Raw genomic sequence first — 14613 nt, forward strand, 5'->3', positions numbered from 1 at the left:
GTATTCGCGCAGGTATTATCAAGTTTTTGGAATTTAGAGGGTTTATACAAGAACCCTATAAAATAATTGTTTAAATAATAAGTATAATCTAAACTAGATAATTATATAATTAATTCCTAAATTATATAATATATAGATATTACTATAAAATACTTAATAATTTAAAACTATTATATAAAATAAGTCTAAAATTAATTAATTATATATTAAATATAGACTAGCTATACTAGATAATATTTAAAATATAACTTATAAATAAATATTAGATGTCTTTTTAAATTCAATTTTAAAACTTAAATTTAAAATTTATTTAGATCTAAATATGCTTTTTAAAAGATTTGTTTTTAACCTGTATTTTAACTGTTAGCCACTCTAACTCTGTTAATCTAAGAATATTATTACTAATAATGATTATTATATATTAATAATGATTATTATATATTAATAATGATTATTATATATTAATAATGATTATTATATATTAATAATGATTATTATATATTAATAATGATTATTATATATTAATAATGATTATTATATATAAATAATCAGAATTCTAATTATAAAATACAGAAAAACTTTTTTATGTATTTATTTAAGAGAATTTAGCTCTCTGCATTAATATTAAAATAAAGATATATTATTATTAATATAATACTATATAATTTATTTATTTTAATAGAATTTCTAGATAATAATAATTAATTAATTAGATTACTAAATATAAAGCAGAAACAGCCGGCTAGTATAGCTTTATTAGAATAGACAAAGCATGCCAGTAACAATAATAACAAAACAGGCCATAATTATACTATAAATAGACAACACTTATTTTAAATTATTAATATCTAATAAAATTATTTATAAATAGCTAGAAAAAAATAACAGATAATTATTATATTATAACTAGCTAGAAGATACAATAATAAGATCAGATAAGATTATCTATACTACTAACGGCCGCAAGTGGCAACTGCTTGTCACGGCAAGTACGACTCGCCCCCTCTTCGCCGCCTTCGGCAGTGCCACTGCTTCCTGTTGACGGCCTTGGCAGTACTCCGTACACAGAATAGTAAAATCTGTTTGATAAGTCATCAAGGCACGTGATACAATCACTCTTTGTAACTTAGCCCTGGCTCACAGTGCTCTGCTGTCTCAATGACTTCCTGCCATCTTTCTAAAAAACCGCAATATACAACTTATTATTGCTTAATAATAAACCTGTTATAATCACTATTCTCTCTTAATGATCTTCGCGACTGCCTATAACACCAATAGTGATGGATTGGGATCGCAATAGGCGGTTTGTTCTAATGGCCCCTTCATTTTTAGTAGATGCTAAGAAAAGGTCTATACTTAGATTTGATGATCACCGTGGCGGAGAGAGTTATCGCCCTGCTGGCTCACGGGGATATTTGCGACGCAGCAGATCTCCACGGGTCCATTCCCCTCGTCTTGTCGCAGATACATGGGTTCCACCGCACGGGCGAACATATGGCCGCGCCCGTAGTCGTTCACCCCCAGTCTCTAGACGGCGAAGTCCTTCGTTTTACAGTCGGGATACGGGAAATAAAGCCTATGTGAAGGCATGCTCACCACCCAGACGCTTCTCTCCTAGGCGGAGTGAAGCAAGAAATAGATCACCTCCCCAGGTTTCCTGGCGGTCAAGAACTCCCTATGGCGAATCCCGACGTCGTGATATTTCATGGGGGCGAAATACTCCCAAACGGCCGCGAGATCCATCACCACGCAGCCAAGATTTTAGGTACCCTAGGCGAGAGCGCCATCCATCTTCTGCAGATTCATATATGAAATCTGATATTTCATTTCGGAATAGTGGCAGCCGTGCGCCACTTCCACATCGATCTCGAAGCCCTTTCCAAGGAGCACGCAGGGATCGCAACCCAGATATCTCTTTGACCCCAAAAAATCGCTCACCGTCTCCCAAAGGTGCATCGCCTTTACGCGCTTCTACTTCTGGGTCGCTCCCTGGTTCAAGGCGATCCTCGTCTTCTGCCGAAAAGTTCAATATGATGTCGTCTAATATCCATAGCCGGTCACCCACTCATCACAATTCATACGGGGGCTTTTCTGGACATTTGAATCACTTGTCCTCACGTGAAGACAGTTTGCACGTCATCAAGGATAGGCCTACTACCGAAGATAGGCCTCCTACTGAAGATAGGCCCCATACTGAAGAATTAAGACATAGGTCTCCAATATTGGAGCAGCCCATGAATAGAGGACAATGCATTGACACCCTCGGGCTACAGCAACATTCAGAAACACACGAGATAGCTAGCCAACCTAACCCAGTCTATCCCCGGAATGTTCCACTTCAACCAAAAGCATACTCCAACTCGTTAGATGGCCAAACACCACCCTCTGGACCATCTAATGGCCCTAAAACAATGTCGTTACAAAACCGTGCGCCGAACATATCTTTACTGTCGGCTCCGACTCGGCCACGCGGCAGCCCTGGATTTAAGGAGGCGCCCTGGTCAGGATCCCCAGCCCGGCGTGGACCTTCGTCAACCGGTCTCCGTGGGCCTCCGCCAACCGGTCCTCGCAGTAGTATTTTGCCAACCGGTCCAGGCGTGGAGTTATCCCGGCCCCATCTTAACAACAGACAAAGTAGCCTCAGCGGCCCCTCCTACCCTCCTCGTATTCCGAGGCATACTAGCCACCTCGCCGGACTCCGTCCAATAATTCCGGATGGCAAGCTTCTTCCATCTAGTCTTGATGTGGCTACGGACAAGCGTCTTTCTCAATTAGATGCAGACAAAGACAAAATTTTCGACCAAATTGGCAATAGCCAAATTTTGAGGCGACTTGGTATTCGAGATTGGGATAGGCTTGATAGAGAAAGTTCAATCTGTGCACTAAAGAGTGAACTGGCAGAAGGACACCTGCAGTGTATAGCTGATGTTGAAGGCGTGCATGTTGGCGCAATGTTTTGACGGTCAATTTGTCTTCCAGTCAATAGCCGGCAGAGGATAACCAGAACAATTCATACAGCACCTCTCTGGGAAAGTTCATCCTGCTATGTCTATCGAATTATGTTTTTCCAATTATCAGCCCGAGCTACCTATAACTAGCCACTCGAACCCTTTATCCAGGCAGGTAACCATGTGAACAAGACCTGTAATAGTATTTAGCGGCCGCAGCTAACTGGCGTAGTGCTCTGTCTACTATAGCCTCATTGCGGAGCGAAACTGTACAGGTATATGGTCAAATCGCGGAAAAGGTCTTTTAGCCGATTTCAACGCTGATTGGCCCTGCTTCAGAAATTTGCTCGTAACTTCTACTGTTTCTTATAAGTCGTTGATAATTTAGAAAGTTAATATATTTTCTTACTATAAAAACCCCAAAACTGAAGATAAGCAGCAGTCTGTTAAATTAATGATGCTCTATATATTTGTTTACCCTAGGTATACTTCATATAGCTTTCCTCTACACGCCCCCGGGTGATCTTGCCGGCCCTGGTGCATACATTGAGGGCTGGGGATCCAGGGGGCGCTCCAGGGGCGCCTAGCCCTCCTGTAATTTGTATAGTTTTTTAATCACTTTCCCGACCTCAGTACTTTATCTAGACCAGGGGGGGAAGGGTCTGACCTGGTACTAGAGAATACATGTTTTCTGTTACTTATAATAGCCGATCACTGATATCACAGAATTAATTAAAAATTCATGACCACAAATTAAATCAAAGATATTGAATACAACTTGCATTAGTCAAGGATAGGTATGTATTGCGAGTACTGTACCTCGTACAAATACATTAGTACGAAAATCTTCCTCCTCCCGTTCCAGTAATTTGTGGCGCTAAGGCAGCGTAGCCCGTGCCAAGTCACTACTACTAGTACTATCCCATACTAGTGCTACCTAAATTCATACATTGTCTCTATGTATTACAGCATCACGCGTAATGTGGGTCGCACCCTGTCGCGCGTATCCTTGAGGCTTCGTGTCAACATCTATTATTCAGCTATACTTCATCTGTGAATTATTGCCCAACAATTTTCGCAAGACTGAAGAGGCTGGCTTTTTCCTTCTTGGAATTTCCATGGCTGATGTTTCTGTGAACACCAATTCTTGACATAAATATCTTTTTCTTCCGCTCATTAGAACCTGATTCAGATCTGCCCATTGTTCTGGAATCGACATCATGAATATCTTCAGGTTATCAGGTGAACCTTCATTTTATATCTTGAAATCATTAAGCAGCACTAACCACCAAATCTAAAAGCTGATTTTTCGCATCTTGCGTCTATCTTCATCCTATTGCATAAAATGAAATCTTCTAGTGTATATTCTCTACTCACTCTTATCCCTCTCTAAATATGCCTGACCGAAACCCAGAGCTGTTCGGGACTGTCATTCAAGTCGCAGATGTTGTATTTGATGGTTTTTGTAACGAGATATCTCGGTGAGTCCCAAAAATTGGAAAGTAGACCAAATCACACCATTGACAGTTGTCAGATCTCTTCTGGGCCTTCACGGACTCTGTTTACAACACCACTTTCAAGATCCTCTTCATTGGTTCATCGGCATATATCATCTACCTCATGCTGAACGACTACAAGCCAACGCATGATCCTAACACTGATACATTCAAAGTGCAGTACCTTCTTGGCTTGAGCGCTCTTTTGGCCCTCCTTTTCCCGCATGATTATAGCATTTCAGAGGTCAACCAACTATTCTGGGACTGCTTGTATCTTGTCAACTCTGACGTCTTTGCAGATCCTTTGGACGTTCTCCATCTGGCTTGAATCTGTTGCTATCTTGCCACAGCTTTTTATGCTCCAGCGTACCGGCGAGGCAGACACTATAACAACACATTATCTATTTGCCCTAGGCCTATATCGAGCACTCTACATCCCGAACTGGATCTACCGTTACTTTGCGGAGCACCATTTCCAGCCGATCCCCATCGTTGCGGGCATAATACAAACACTGTTGTATTCCGACTTTTTCTACATCTATTACACAAAGTAAGTCTCAAGATGTTGGCAACCAATGGACGTCCGCGAAACTAAGTACACTGTAGGGTAATGAAGGGCAAAAAGTTTTCGCTTCCCGTTTGATATCAGGCATATAATTGAACGGAGCAGGGGTAGGGGTATCATGAGTTAAGGGAAGGCCTGCGCCCGAGGGGCCTGGGACTGGGGACGGGGGGGGGAGGGGTTGGTGGCTTGATGCTTTCTTTAATTTCTACCAAATGCCACAAAGTATTTTATCGAAACATTTTGTATCAAATTTGCTAACACCTGCAGCCAACCAAGGCAATAGACTTACTTGGCTTACTGTAACCGCTCCTTTTGGAGTTGTGGCAATGTGCTCGTGTTATAGCGCCTTGGGAGACATTGGTAGCCCATAAGTCGAGCCGTTACTCTCGAGGCCGGGCTACCTTGATGAAACTGGATGGAATGCAAGTGGCAATACTCCCCGACTTAGTCCGCAAAGGTATAGATCAGAGGCGTTGTGCAAATCGTCGCGAGCAAATTGAATAATGCGATAGAAACTCGAGAAACAAAGGGGACTATTGTGGGCTTGGCGAGCTCATGACGAAATCGAATTAGGTTATCACTGCCCCTCTCCCAAGCTATGTAGTCCAAATTCAAAATTCCCTATGGCTAGGTGCCCCATGAGCGGAAGGGTAACCTGCAGTGTAGGTAACTTGTGAAGATGGCACTGGCATGTCGCTATGAAATGAATCCAGTGTCCCGGGGAGAGTGCTTGTGAGGTGGCCCATGGCGCCACTATTGAAGGAGCGCACATGGCCTGTATTCATGGCTTGCCTCTCTTGCAAGCTCCGCTGACTTTCTAGCCAAGTGCCATGACTGTTGAATTGTGTAAAATAGTCTGCCTGCGGTCTATCAATTGGAACTTGTCCGTTTAAAGTAGAATCGCGTCGTGATATAGGCGGTGATGGAAGCTTCGGTGAACGGGATGCAACCTCGAGACGAGGAGAACTTCTTCTTGAGCTGGGGGGCGTCAGTCGTGATCCACCTCGACGCACTTGACAAGTTGGACATATTTTAACAAAGCGCGAAATAAGTTCTTTCGGGACCCTTGGGAGACGTTAACATGGAGCCGCTCAATAAGCTTGGGTGTGAAATAAGAAGTGTATCAGATGTTGTGCTGTTCAGCTAAATGCTAGATTTGGATAATAACTTGAGCAGTGTAGCCTTACCAAGAGTAGATTTGTCGAACCTGGGCGGATGTTTTGTCTCTGCCGCCATGTTGACATTGCTGATGTGCTCTAGTAAGTATCTTGAATAACTTTTCCCGAATTGCCACTGGTTTCCCTTCGTGGCAGATCATTTTCGCACACTTGAATATCACATTCCATCAGTAATCAAGACCTTGTATGTAGTGGGGATCATATACGAACATCTGATGTAACAGATCCAACTGTTTGGAGCTTGAACATCTTCTTTACCCAAAATCTAGTTTAACCAAATTTAGCATGAGAGTTCTTTGGATCTCAAAAAAAATAGAAGTATCATACCGGAATTGAGCTGATTCTATTGCTGTGTCTTTAGGATCCATCAGTACTGTCTTGATATTTCGTGCTCTTCTTGCGTGAATCAGAGCCTTGTCTTGCTTCTTTATGGATAAATCATCGACATAACTATAGCATATCTGATATGAGTATGTGCCAGTGCATGTCTGGTGCTGTTTTAGATAGTGAAAAATTTCATACCTTTTCATTAGCTGGTCGAATTCCCTTACATTAGGAAAGCCATCAAGAGGGGGAATCACTGCTTCTGATAACATTGTCGACTCATTATGGGATTCCTGGCTTTCAATATCTGCCTCGGTAATTGCTTCACGTAGGGGCAAGAAGCCCGGAGACTGCAGGTAACGCGAGTGGGGCATATATTGCATAGCGTGTTGAAGAGGTATATGATCTGGCGTTGATGGAACTGAATGCCCTGGCGAATGATGTGGTGACAGGTGATGCGTGCTGGGGGAGATGCTGGAATGGCCATATGGTGAGCTGAACTGCTGTGTATAAGCATTGAATGACTGTTGCTGGAAGGGATATGACCCCGAATCATTAACGCCAAACTCGTGGGTATCCCCATGATTGTACGGGACAGGCAAGGCAATCTGGTGGTTCATGATGTAGCTGTCAGGGCCATCATTGTTGCGTCTTGTGTACCCACTCATATTGCTCATGATTGCGGAAACGTTGAGGGATACGTCTAACATAAATAAACAAACAAAATTGGGCTTGACAGAACACCAAAGAATGGAGAGTGTGACCAAGGCTCCTAGGCTTTATCAAGATGATTGAAAGAATCAAATGAGCTCTTCTGTGTACTCTATTCATTGACAGTGTACCAGATCAAACATGAGAGTAATTTCATGGCAGAAGATTTTCATTCAATCTTCGGTTGAATAAGTAAAAGTAACGATGGCAAGAGGCAGTTTCAATTCCTGCTGAGGCAAAACCGAGCAACAATGAGAAAAGTAGGGCCAGAATGCCAATCCCAAGTGGGTACGAAGTCACAGTTAAATGGGTAACTGTAGCTGAAAGCTCTGACCAGACCCTGTGAGAAGTCTTAGCATGAGTAGAATAGAATGTGCTGGTGCAATATGCACAAGACCAAGGCATAGTATCTGACAAGGATACAAGGTCGGTCTTGAAACCACGTAGTAGGTAGAGCCATTGTAAGAATCCCTGTGTAGGGTGTAAATTGCTTCTTTCTCCAAGCAAAAGTATGCCGCGTACACATGCACACAGACCAGGTTCAACGCCGTGAGCGGCAAAAGAAACAAGATATGTAAGGGAGTATGAGCATGATAATGCTGAGTACCAGGGAACACTCATCTGCCAGCCCCACCCCTGTACAAAGAAGCAGAACAAAAAGGCGGGAAAAAAAGGAAAGCAAAAGAGCCCATAGTCATTTACAGGTGAAGGTCTTGTGGAACGGACATGGATCAGGCATCATAACACGAAGGTGAGGGGTCTCAGAAAGGAACGAGTAGGGATCAGAATGGGGAGAAAAAGGAAAGTTGAAGATCCCTGAAATTGCAGGGGACTCAAACACCGCAAGATGATGGGCCTTCATGGCAAAAATTCAGCATCGTCGCTCATATGGGCTTTAAACCCTGGGAGGAGCGTTTGTCGTGATTCATCTTGACAGACTTGAATAGTCGTCCGGCGCGCATGTAGAGGCGCCTGTACGATATTAGTGGCAACCACCCTTTTTGTTGGTTGGTCAGGGGTATCCTATCAAGGGCGCAGTAGAAAACTCAACGATTTTGCAGTTGGGCAAAGATATTGTGCGCCCTCTGCTTTACTCTTCATGCGAGGGTACTGTACATACATTGTCACCATGAGCCAAGGTCTGGATGTGTGCTGAGAACAGGCTATTGTCCTGTCCCTATCATAGCATGGCTAATGCAATACTGCAAGAGCTATCTGTACCACGGGGACAAAGTCGAAAACATTGAAGCTGGTGCCATGTTCGACAATATTTGTAATAAAACGTAACAGAGTACCATCCATCTTCCGAGTTTAGCCTGACAATGGAATAGAGATGGCCCGGAGGTAGGTAGTCGAGGGTGTTACTTCTGTGCCTAGGTATGTACCGAAGGTCACAAGCGCCATGCGTACGCAGAAGCACCATCCGCACGCAGCTTTGCTGGCTCTCTACAGAGTCAATGGGTAGGCTGGTCTTTTGAGCCATTGAGCCATTGGCCACCCTTTCTGAACCTTTTTCTCTGTGGTGATATCACCCCCCCCCCACCCCCCCCCCCCCCCCAAAAAGACGCTGACGACTATGGCAATGATGATAATGTCAGCATCAAGGTTCCTGGACTATCCTGCAGGTGACGACACACCTAGCGCTTCAAGACCACATGCTTCTTCGAGGTCAAGGCACAGTCCAGGCACGGAACATGTACTTCGTAAGGCATATGTCTAGAGTACTTAGTTAGGTACCTGGATAAGCAACACACCTGGCTGGATCTGTAAGTATGTAAAGTGCCCTGTCAGTGAGATAGATCAGGTACCTAGGTGGTAGATTCTGTATGTCGGAATATATGAGTTGGCTTTTTTGTTTGACGGCGTCGGCATTTCTCTGGCGATTGTATTTAATATAGTATATATTGTTAGATCTTTATAAGCTGACCCTAGGAAGGTCTGTGCAAAACAGCACAGTAACTCTTTATACAGTTGAAAGAGCAATCATTTCCAGAGGGCTAATATGAAGGTTTAATGAGTGAATTAGATTAGTGTTAATAACTACAAGGGGGACAGTGAAAGTGCTAACCCCCGTTGACTTGTGGTGGGTATTTCCTTTTTAAAACTGGCAATCAGTCAGTCGGAGTTGGGGCTACGTGCCAGGTATCTATGCTATCAACCTACTGGACAGTACTGCTCAGTGGAGTGCGGAGTAAGTTCAGTGGGGATATCTACTATCTATAAGTGGATCCATACCTAGTTTGGCTGTAAGGAAAAAAGCCGCCTATTGTTGAAGATTGTTGGCTGGCCCCCTTCACTAGACAGCGTATCCACTATCTATACTGTGCACAAAAGGACAGTAACTATGAGGTGCACATAGTACACATACTGTACCGGCCTAATAGGGCCTGGGGGCCAGTCCACATGTGCTTTTCCTACGGTAGTAGGTACGACGACCGTACAGATTGGCTATGTACCTAGTAGGTATCTCCCTCCACAAAAAACCTCTACACTAGCAATGGGGTAGCCAGGATACCCTCCGGATCCTTCCCCCTAGATAAGGGAAGATTATTTGGCGATTGAGGAAGGGGCTAGAGATTCCCCTATTAATATTTTCCCTCCTGTCTTATGCAAGTAGCCGGTGTAAATAGGTACCACTAGTAAGCAAGCCAGTAGCACTAGTATCTATATAGTACTATCTACCTAGGTAGTCATGGTCATTGATTACATACATGATATCAGGTACGGAGTCCTATCTTGTCTCAAGCCAAACTCTGATGCTGACACTAATCTATCCCGCCTTTTACTGCATTTTTTGCGCCGCGAGACTTGTGTTTTGTTATTACTGCTTAGTGGCCTTGTAAATTGCCGGGCCCCTACTTTCTACTTATAGTACTATGTTGATTCATTTTTTTGGGCGTTGGGATACTATTATTGTGCTTGATAACGATTACTATGTATGCTATACAGGGGGTCAACTCGAGACACTACATTCATTCTATTAGTCCATACACCCATACTGTTCTATGATGTTGGAATCTTGATCCTGGTTCATGTATATGCAGTCATTTCGCACTGTACGTAGTGCTACATACTTCATTCAGGTCTGGAACTTCTGGCTAGCTGCCACCAAGCTGGGTCGTTTGTAGCGCTGCTTGCTACCTTCACTCTGTACAGAGTAGTCTATACGTCTCACCTTACGTACCTTGGGGTATTATTAAAGCATGGTAATGTATGTAGGGTATTTAGCATGCATTCGTTTAAACTTTATAGATATTCAATGGATGCTATATTTGAGGTAGTGACCAGCACCTGCTGCCTTTTTTAAACTACCATATAGAGAGGCATTTGTGCTGTTTGCTCTTGGTGTGCGGTGGGTGAATATAATAGGTAGCACGGCAAAGATAAGCAATGGTGGTAGTGGTAGTGTTAGTGGTAGTAGTAATCAGGCAGTACTTTTGAGGTAAATATGACAAAACAAGAACAAATAACCGGAGACGTCTAAGGAGTACCACCATGTGTGGTATTCTTATGTACAGTGACATCGAACTTTTTATTTGTATACTTTGCACCTAGGTCGTGTTAATTACATAGCTAAACGACAGTTTGCTTTTGGGGCGTAAATTTGACAAGCACCCATCATTCTTTTTTAGGGAAAAGGTCGGCCAGGTATGCACAATGTTTAGACCTACTACCTGTTCTGGAGAAATAAGGCACTGCCTACTACCTAGGTAACAGAGTAGGTACATATGTACAGAGAAGTAAATAAGTACATGTTACGGAGACATATTAGTCCTGCCACTACTGTGCATGCATAACAATCATAAGAGGCTTATTAAATTATTATAGCAGACACGGCCAACCTTTCCCCCTCTTGAATTAAGGGTGTTGAAGCGATTACAGTGTATAATCTTCTCATTTTTCGCGGTGATAAAAGTACTATGGAGAGTCATATATGCATAAACAGCATGAAGGTAGGTAATATACATCAATTCATCATCAATACATCAGTACATGCATTTCAAGTCATAATCTCATGGGGAATAGTCCCAACGGCCCAACCGAATATAGGAGCGGCGGATGTCTATTCTCATAACCATGAAAGTCTTCATTGCCGCATCGACTTCATCATCCGGCAGTAGAAGTACCAGCACGGATGTGTATGGGCGAGGAGGGGATAGTCCGATTCGGAACTGAATCATGTGTGGTCAAGATCTTGTGTTCTGAGGGTGCTATTGAATCTCACCAGATCTCGAATAGCCCATCTCCAGCCGTCCCCAAACCTCCCACGGTCATAGATTGTCCACTTATCGACCTTGCGCCTCCATTTTTCTTCCTCTGCACGCTGGCGCCGAATAAATTCGGGGCCAACATCGAACTCCTCCGTTACAGGCCACTCATCCGACGAATCTTCGTAACTCCTATCATCGCCACTGGCTACAAGGCCTGGTTCATCATTGACACCCAGGAATCGACCAGCCATGATATTTGTGGTCTCCTTTAGATCGCCAAGGCCGGCAAAAACGTCGTCTTCATCATGTATAGCCACCAGTCCATCTTTTCCCGGCTGCAACGGTGCCAGCTTGAGCCAGCACATACGTTGTGGATCAAATACCATACCGCCGACAACCTGAACATTCTGCATAGCACCTATATTGGTGATAAGAGCTGGGGTTGGCTTCGGTGACTTGGGCGACATTGTCTCAAAGTCATGAACCATATCTTCATTTCCCTCCCAGCAGAACGATTTTGGATTGTAGCGCATGCCATTTAGGGCTGGTAATGTCAGTCCATTTTCAGATTGTGCAGTGCAGAACTTAACTTACATTTGCGCTCTTGCACACCCGCACCCATAGACTTGATCAGTTGGGGCTTGCACACAGAAGTTGGTATAAATTTACTTTTCTTGCCTCGAACAGATGCCGACCCAATGGTAGAAGACAGTCGAGAGGTATTTGGAGGCCTCCAGTTTGAGCCAAGGGGTGCAAGCGGATAATGCTCGCGATTCTTCAAGACACCTACCATAGAGGCAATCCGTTGTTCTCTTGCGTTTCTCGATGAATTGGTGTCCCGTGCGAATCTCGGAGTGGCGGTATTGCATTTTATTGTGGCACTCGGAGAAGCTGGCTCGGTTGGGACTTCTGCTTTTAGTGAGCTATACTGACCCTGGCCCAGCTTACTTCGGAGAGTTCTTGGAACACCCCGCCCTGTGGGATGCTTGACAAATTTTCTCTCTGCTGAAGAAGAGGTAGGCAAGTCGTCAAACAACGCTAACTCGGAGCCGTCACCAAAATTGCGCCGACGGGTGGGCCGTGTAAGTGCCCTCTTGTTTGTGGTGGCCAGAGTTTCTGGACTTGTTTCATTCATAATTTTGCTTGGGGTGTCATGGCGACTTGATCGCGCCAGTCGAGCTACAGGCCCCTGGAGACTCAATGCGTCATGGGGACTGTCGGGGTTGGATCGACGATTGTATCGATAGTTCTTAACGCTGGCGTGATGGGATTGTTTTTCGGAGGCTCCAGCTGGAAGGAATGGCGCTTGAGGCTTACGAACAAATGGCTTCGTATCGGTCCATATGCGATCAATAGGGGTCTTAGGCCGGAAAGTAGAATGATTATACAAACCTGGCCCATCTTGAGGTGTAGGGGAACTTTGAGTATCTGACACGGACTGCTGTACGTTTCGCATAGATGGCATTGAACGCTTAGCTCTCAGTAGCTGCCTTGCGGGCGCGACACGTTCTCCAACAAAAGAATCATTTGATATCAAGGTTCCCATGTGTCGCCGGTTGGGGGTCATGGGAATCTGTGACGGAGTAGAAGTAGATCCAGAAGGAGCGCTGGATATAGATGATTGTGATGAATGACCGCCGGGCCGGCGCTGTGGTGTTCGAAACCTCGACAGAGCACCGCTCTCCGAGACAGTTTCAAGATGGGTTGAGCGCGGGCGATCTTGCCCCAAAAGACGCGGAATCCGAGTTTTCGGGGAAATTGTTGTATTGGTAAAGGTGATGGAAGTTGTCGAATGCCGCGCAGGGCTTTTAGGGGACTCCCTTTTACATTTGACGTTCGGATTTATTGATAGCCTCCGAGGATCAAAAACATCGCCGCTGTCAACTTCAAGCCCCGAGAAAAAGTCATCAGTGCTGAGTGATGCTTGATCAAGAGAAATCGGTTCCAATGGAACAGCTTCTTGACGGGCCGGTTCTTTTCGTGACTTCAAGGTCGCTTCCAAGTCGAGGGGCCCTTCTGGAATTACTAGACCATCGAGGCCATCATCTTCGCTTTCGGCCGTCAGGCAACTAGAGGCACTTGGGCTGATAATAGAGACCGATGAGCTTGGATTGGATGGGGGCTCTCTTGCGGTGCCACCGAGTCGGACACCAATACTGCCTTCCGACCAGTCTACATCGAAGTCCTCCGGGGAGTGGCTTGAGTTTTCCAGATGGGGCTTCCGAGGAGAGAGTCGAAGTGAGATGTCATCGGCTGGCCATTCAAGATCCTCCTCGAAACTATCGGGCAGATTAATATCTTTATCAGAAATAAAGTTTCCGACAGATGAATTCACGTCTGGAATTTGAGGCCTCGCAACCCTGATTGTAGGAACATCTTTGGTGTTGTTTGGTTCGCTGCATTGCTGAGAAGTGGCAGTGATTTCAAGGGCCGAGTTGAGCTGAGTCGATATATCTCTACCTAATAGAGGAGCCAAAGGTTTGATTGGACTTACGGCAGCCGAACTGACATGCCGGAGCGACTCGGGGAAAGGCGTATCTAGTGAACCTCTCAACTCTAACACGCTATCGGGACCTGGGAATTCGACGTCATCGGACCAGTCATCAACAATGTCCTTCCTCTTTTTTCTATGCCCAAGACGCTTGATAGTGCCCCCAATGAGAGCTGACCGGGGAACATTTGTAGGCAAAGGTATCCCCGCGCTCCTGGCAGAGGCGATGGCCTCTTCGTTCACGAGTTCATCGTTATCTAATAATTGAACCTGCCAGTCTTCATCTCCTGTATTTGAGTCAATATCGGAACGCGCGGAACGACGCGATGATATCGAGTCCCGATGTCCCGACCGACGTATTGAAGAGGTTGTCACAGATGTAGCACTTGATGCGGCCCGCAAGTGAATTTCCTCAAAGCATTGAAGATCGTCATCATCGTCCCAACACTCAATAGTCTCCTCCTCACTGTGGCGCACCTCGAGAGTTAATGGAGCCATGTCCTTGTGATAAATAAACGTATGTCCAAGTAATGGCCTAAAAAGGCATTCGAAGACCTATGTGGCGGACTCAGAGCATACAAGTGCTTGGATCAGGTTGTCAAGAGAAAAGAAAGTCATCCCGTGCTGCAAGAGACGAGTGAGTTTGGGGATACGTTGGCAAGTCAGAGTGGAGCCTAGAGACAACGGGT

General features: G+C 44.6%; 5 protein-coding genes across 5 annotated transcripts; 2 read left to right on the forward strand and 3 right to left on the reverse strand.

The window, feature by feature from the left end:
• Window positions 1-1173: 1173 nt before the first annotated feature.
• Window positions 1174-2960, forward strand: BO70DRAFT_387714 (uncharacterized protein; the record flags this gene model as incomplete). The annotated part of the gene is made up of 2 exons (XM_025545927.1): window positions 1174-1303; window positions 1361-2960. The coding sequence occupies exons 1-2, from the start codon at window positions 1281-1283 to the stop codon at window positions 2958-2960; spliced, it is 1623 nt and encodes a 540-aa protein (XP_025398554.1). The 5' UTR covers window positions 1174-1280.
• A 970-nt stretch (window positions 2961-3930) lies between these two features.
• On the forward strand, window positions 3931-5162 carry BO70DRAFT_362691 (ER lumen protein retaining receptor). Its single transcript, XM_025543377.1, has 6 exons — window positions 3931-4190; window positions 4250-4308; window positions 4363-4429; window positions 4483-4688; window positions 4744-4994; window positions 5051-5162. The coding sequence occupies exons 3-6, from the start codon at window positions 4405-4407 to the stop codon at window positions 5085-5087; spliced, it is 519 nt and encodes a 172-aa protein (XP_025398555.1). The 5' UTR covers window positions 3931-4190; window positions 4250-4308; window positions 4363-4404; the 3' UTR covers window positions 5088-5162.
• A 30-nt stretch (window positions 5163-5192) lies between these two features.
• BO70DRAFT_316065 (integrase zinc binding domain-containing protein) lies at window positions 5193-7179 on the reverse strand (the record flags this gene model as incomplete). The annotated part of the gene is made up of 5 exons (XM_025540338.1): window positions 5193-6074; window positions 6197-6336; window positions 6398-6452; window positions 6515-6637; window positions 6710-7179. 5 exons carry the CDS (start codon window positions 7177-7179, stop codon window positions 5621-5623), a joined length of 1242 nt encoding a protein of 413 aa, XP_025398556.1. The 3' UTR covers window positions 5193-5620.
• A 132-nt stretch (window positions 7180-7311) lies between these two features.
• Window positions 7312-8122, reverse strand: BO70DRAFT_49096 (uncharacterized protein). The gene has a single exon (XM_025548486.1). The coding sequence runs from the start codon at window positions 7841-7843 to the stop codon at window positions 7376-7378; it is 468 nt and encodes a 155-aa protein (XP_025398557.1). The 5' UTR covers window positions 7844-8122; the 3' UTR covers window positions 7312-7375.
• Window positions 8123-11399: 3277 nt separating this feature from the next.
• BO70DRAFT_293465 (putative cytokinesis regulator (Byr4)) lies at window positions 11400-14422 on the reverse strand (the record flags this gene model as incomplete). The annotated part of the gene is made up of 2 exons (XM_025539439.1): window positions 11400-11977; window positions 12028-14422. The coding sequence occupies 2 exons, from the start codon at window positions 14420-14422 to the stop codon at window positions 11400-11402; spliced, it is 2973 nt and encodes a 990-aa protein (XP_025398558.1).
• Between the last annotated feature and the right edge of the window lie 191 nt (window positions 14423-14613).

The sequence above is a fragment of the Aspergillus heteromorphus genome (genome assembly GCF_003184545.1).
Source record: "Aspergillus heteromorphus CBS 117.55 chromosome Unknown BO70scaffold_15, whole genome shotgun sequence".
NCBI lineage: Eukaryota > Fungi > Ascomycota > Eurotiomycetes > Eurotiales > Aspergillaceae > Aspergillus > Aspergillus heteromorphus.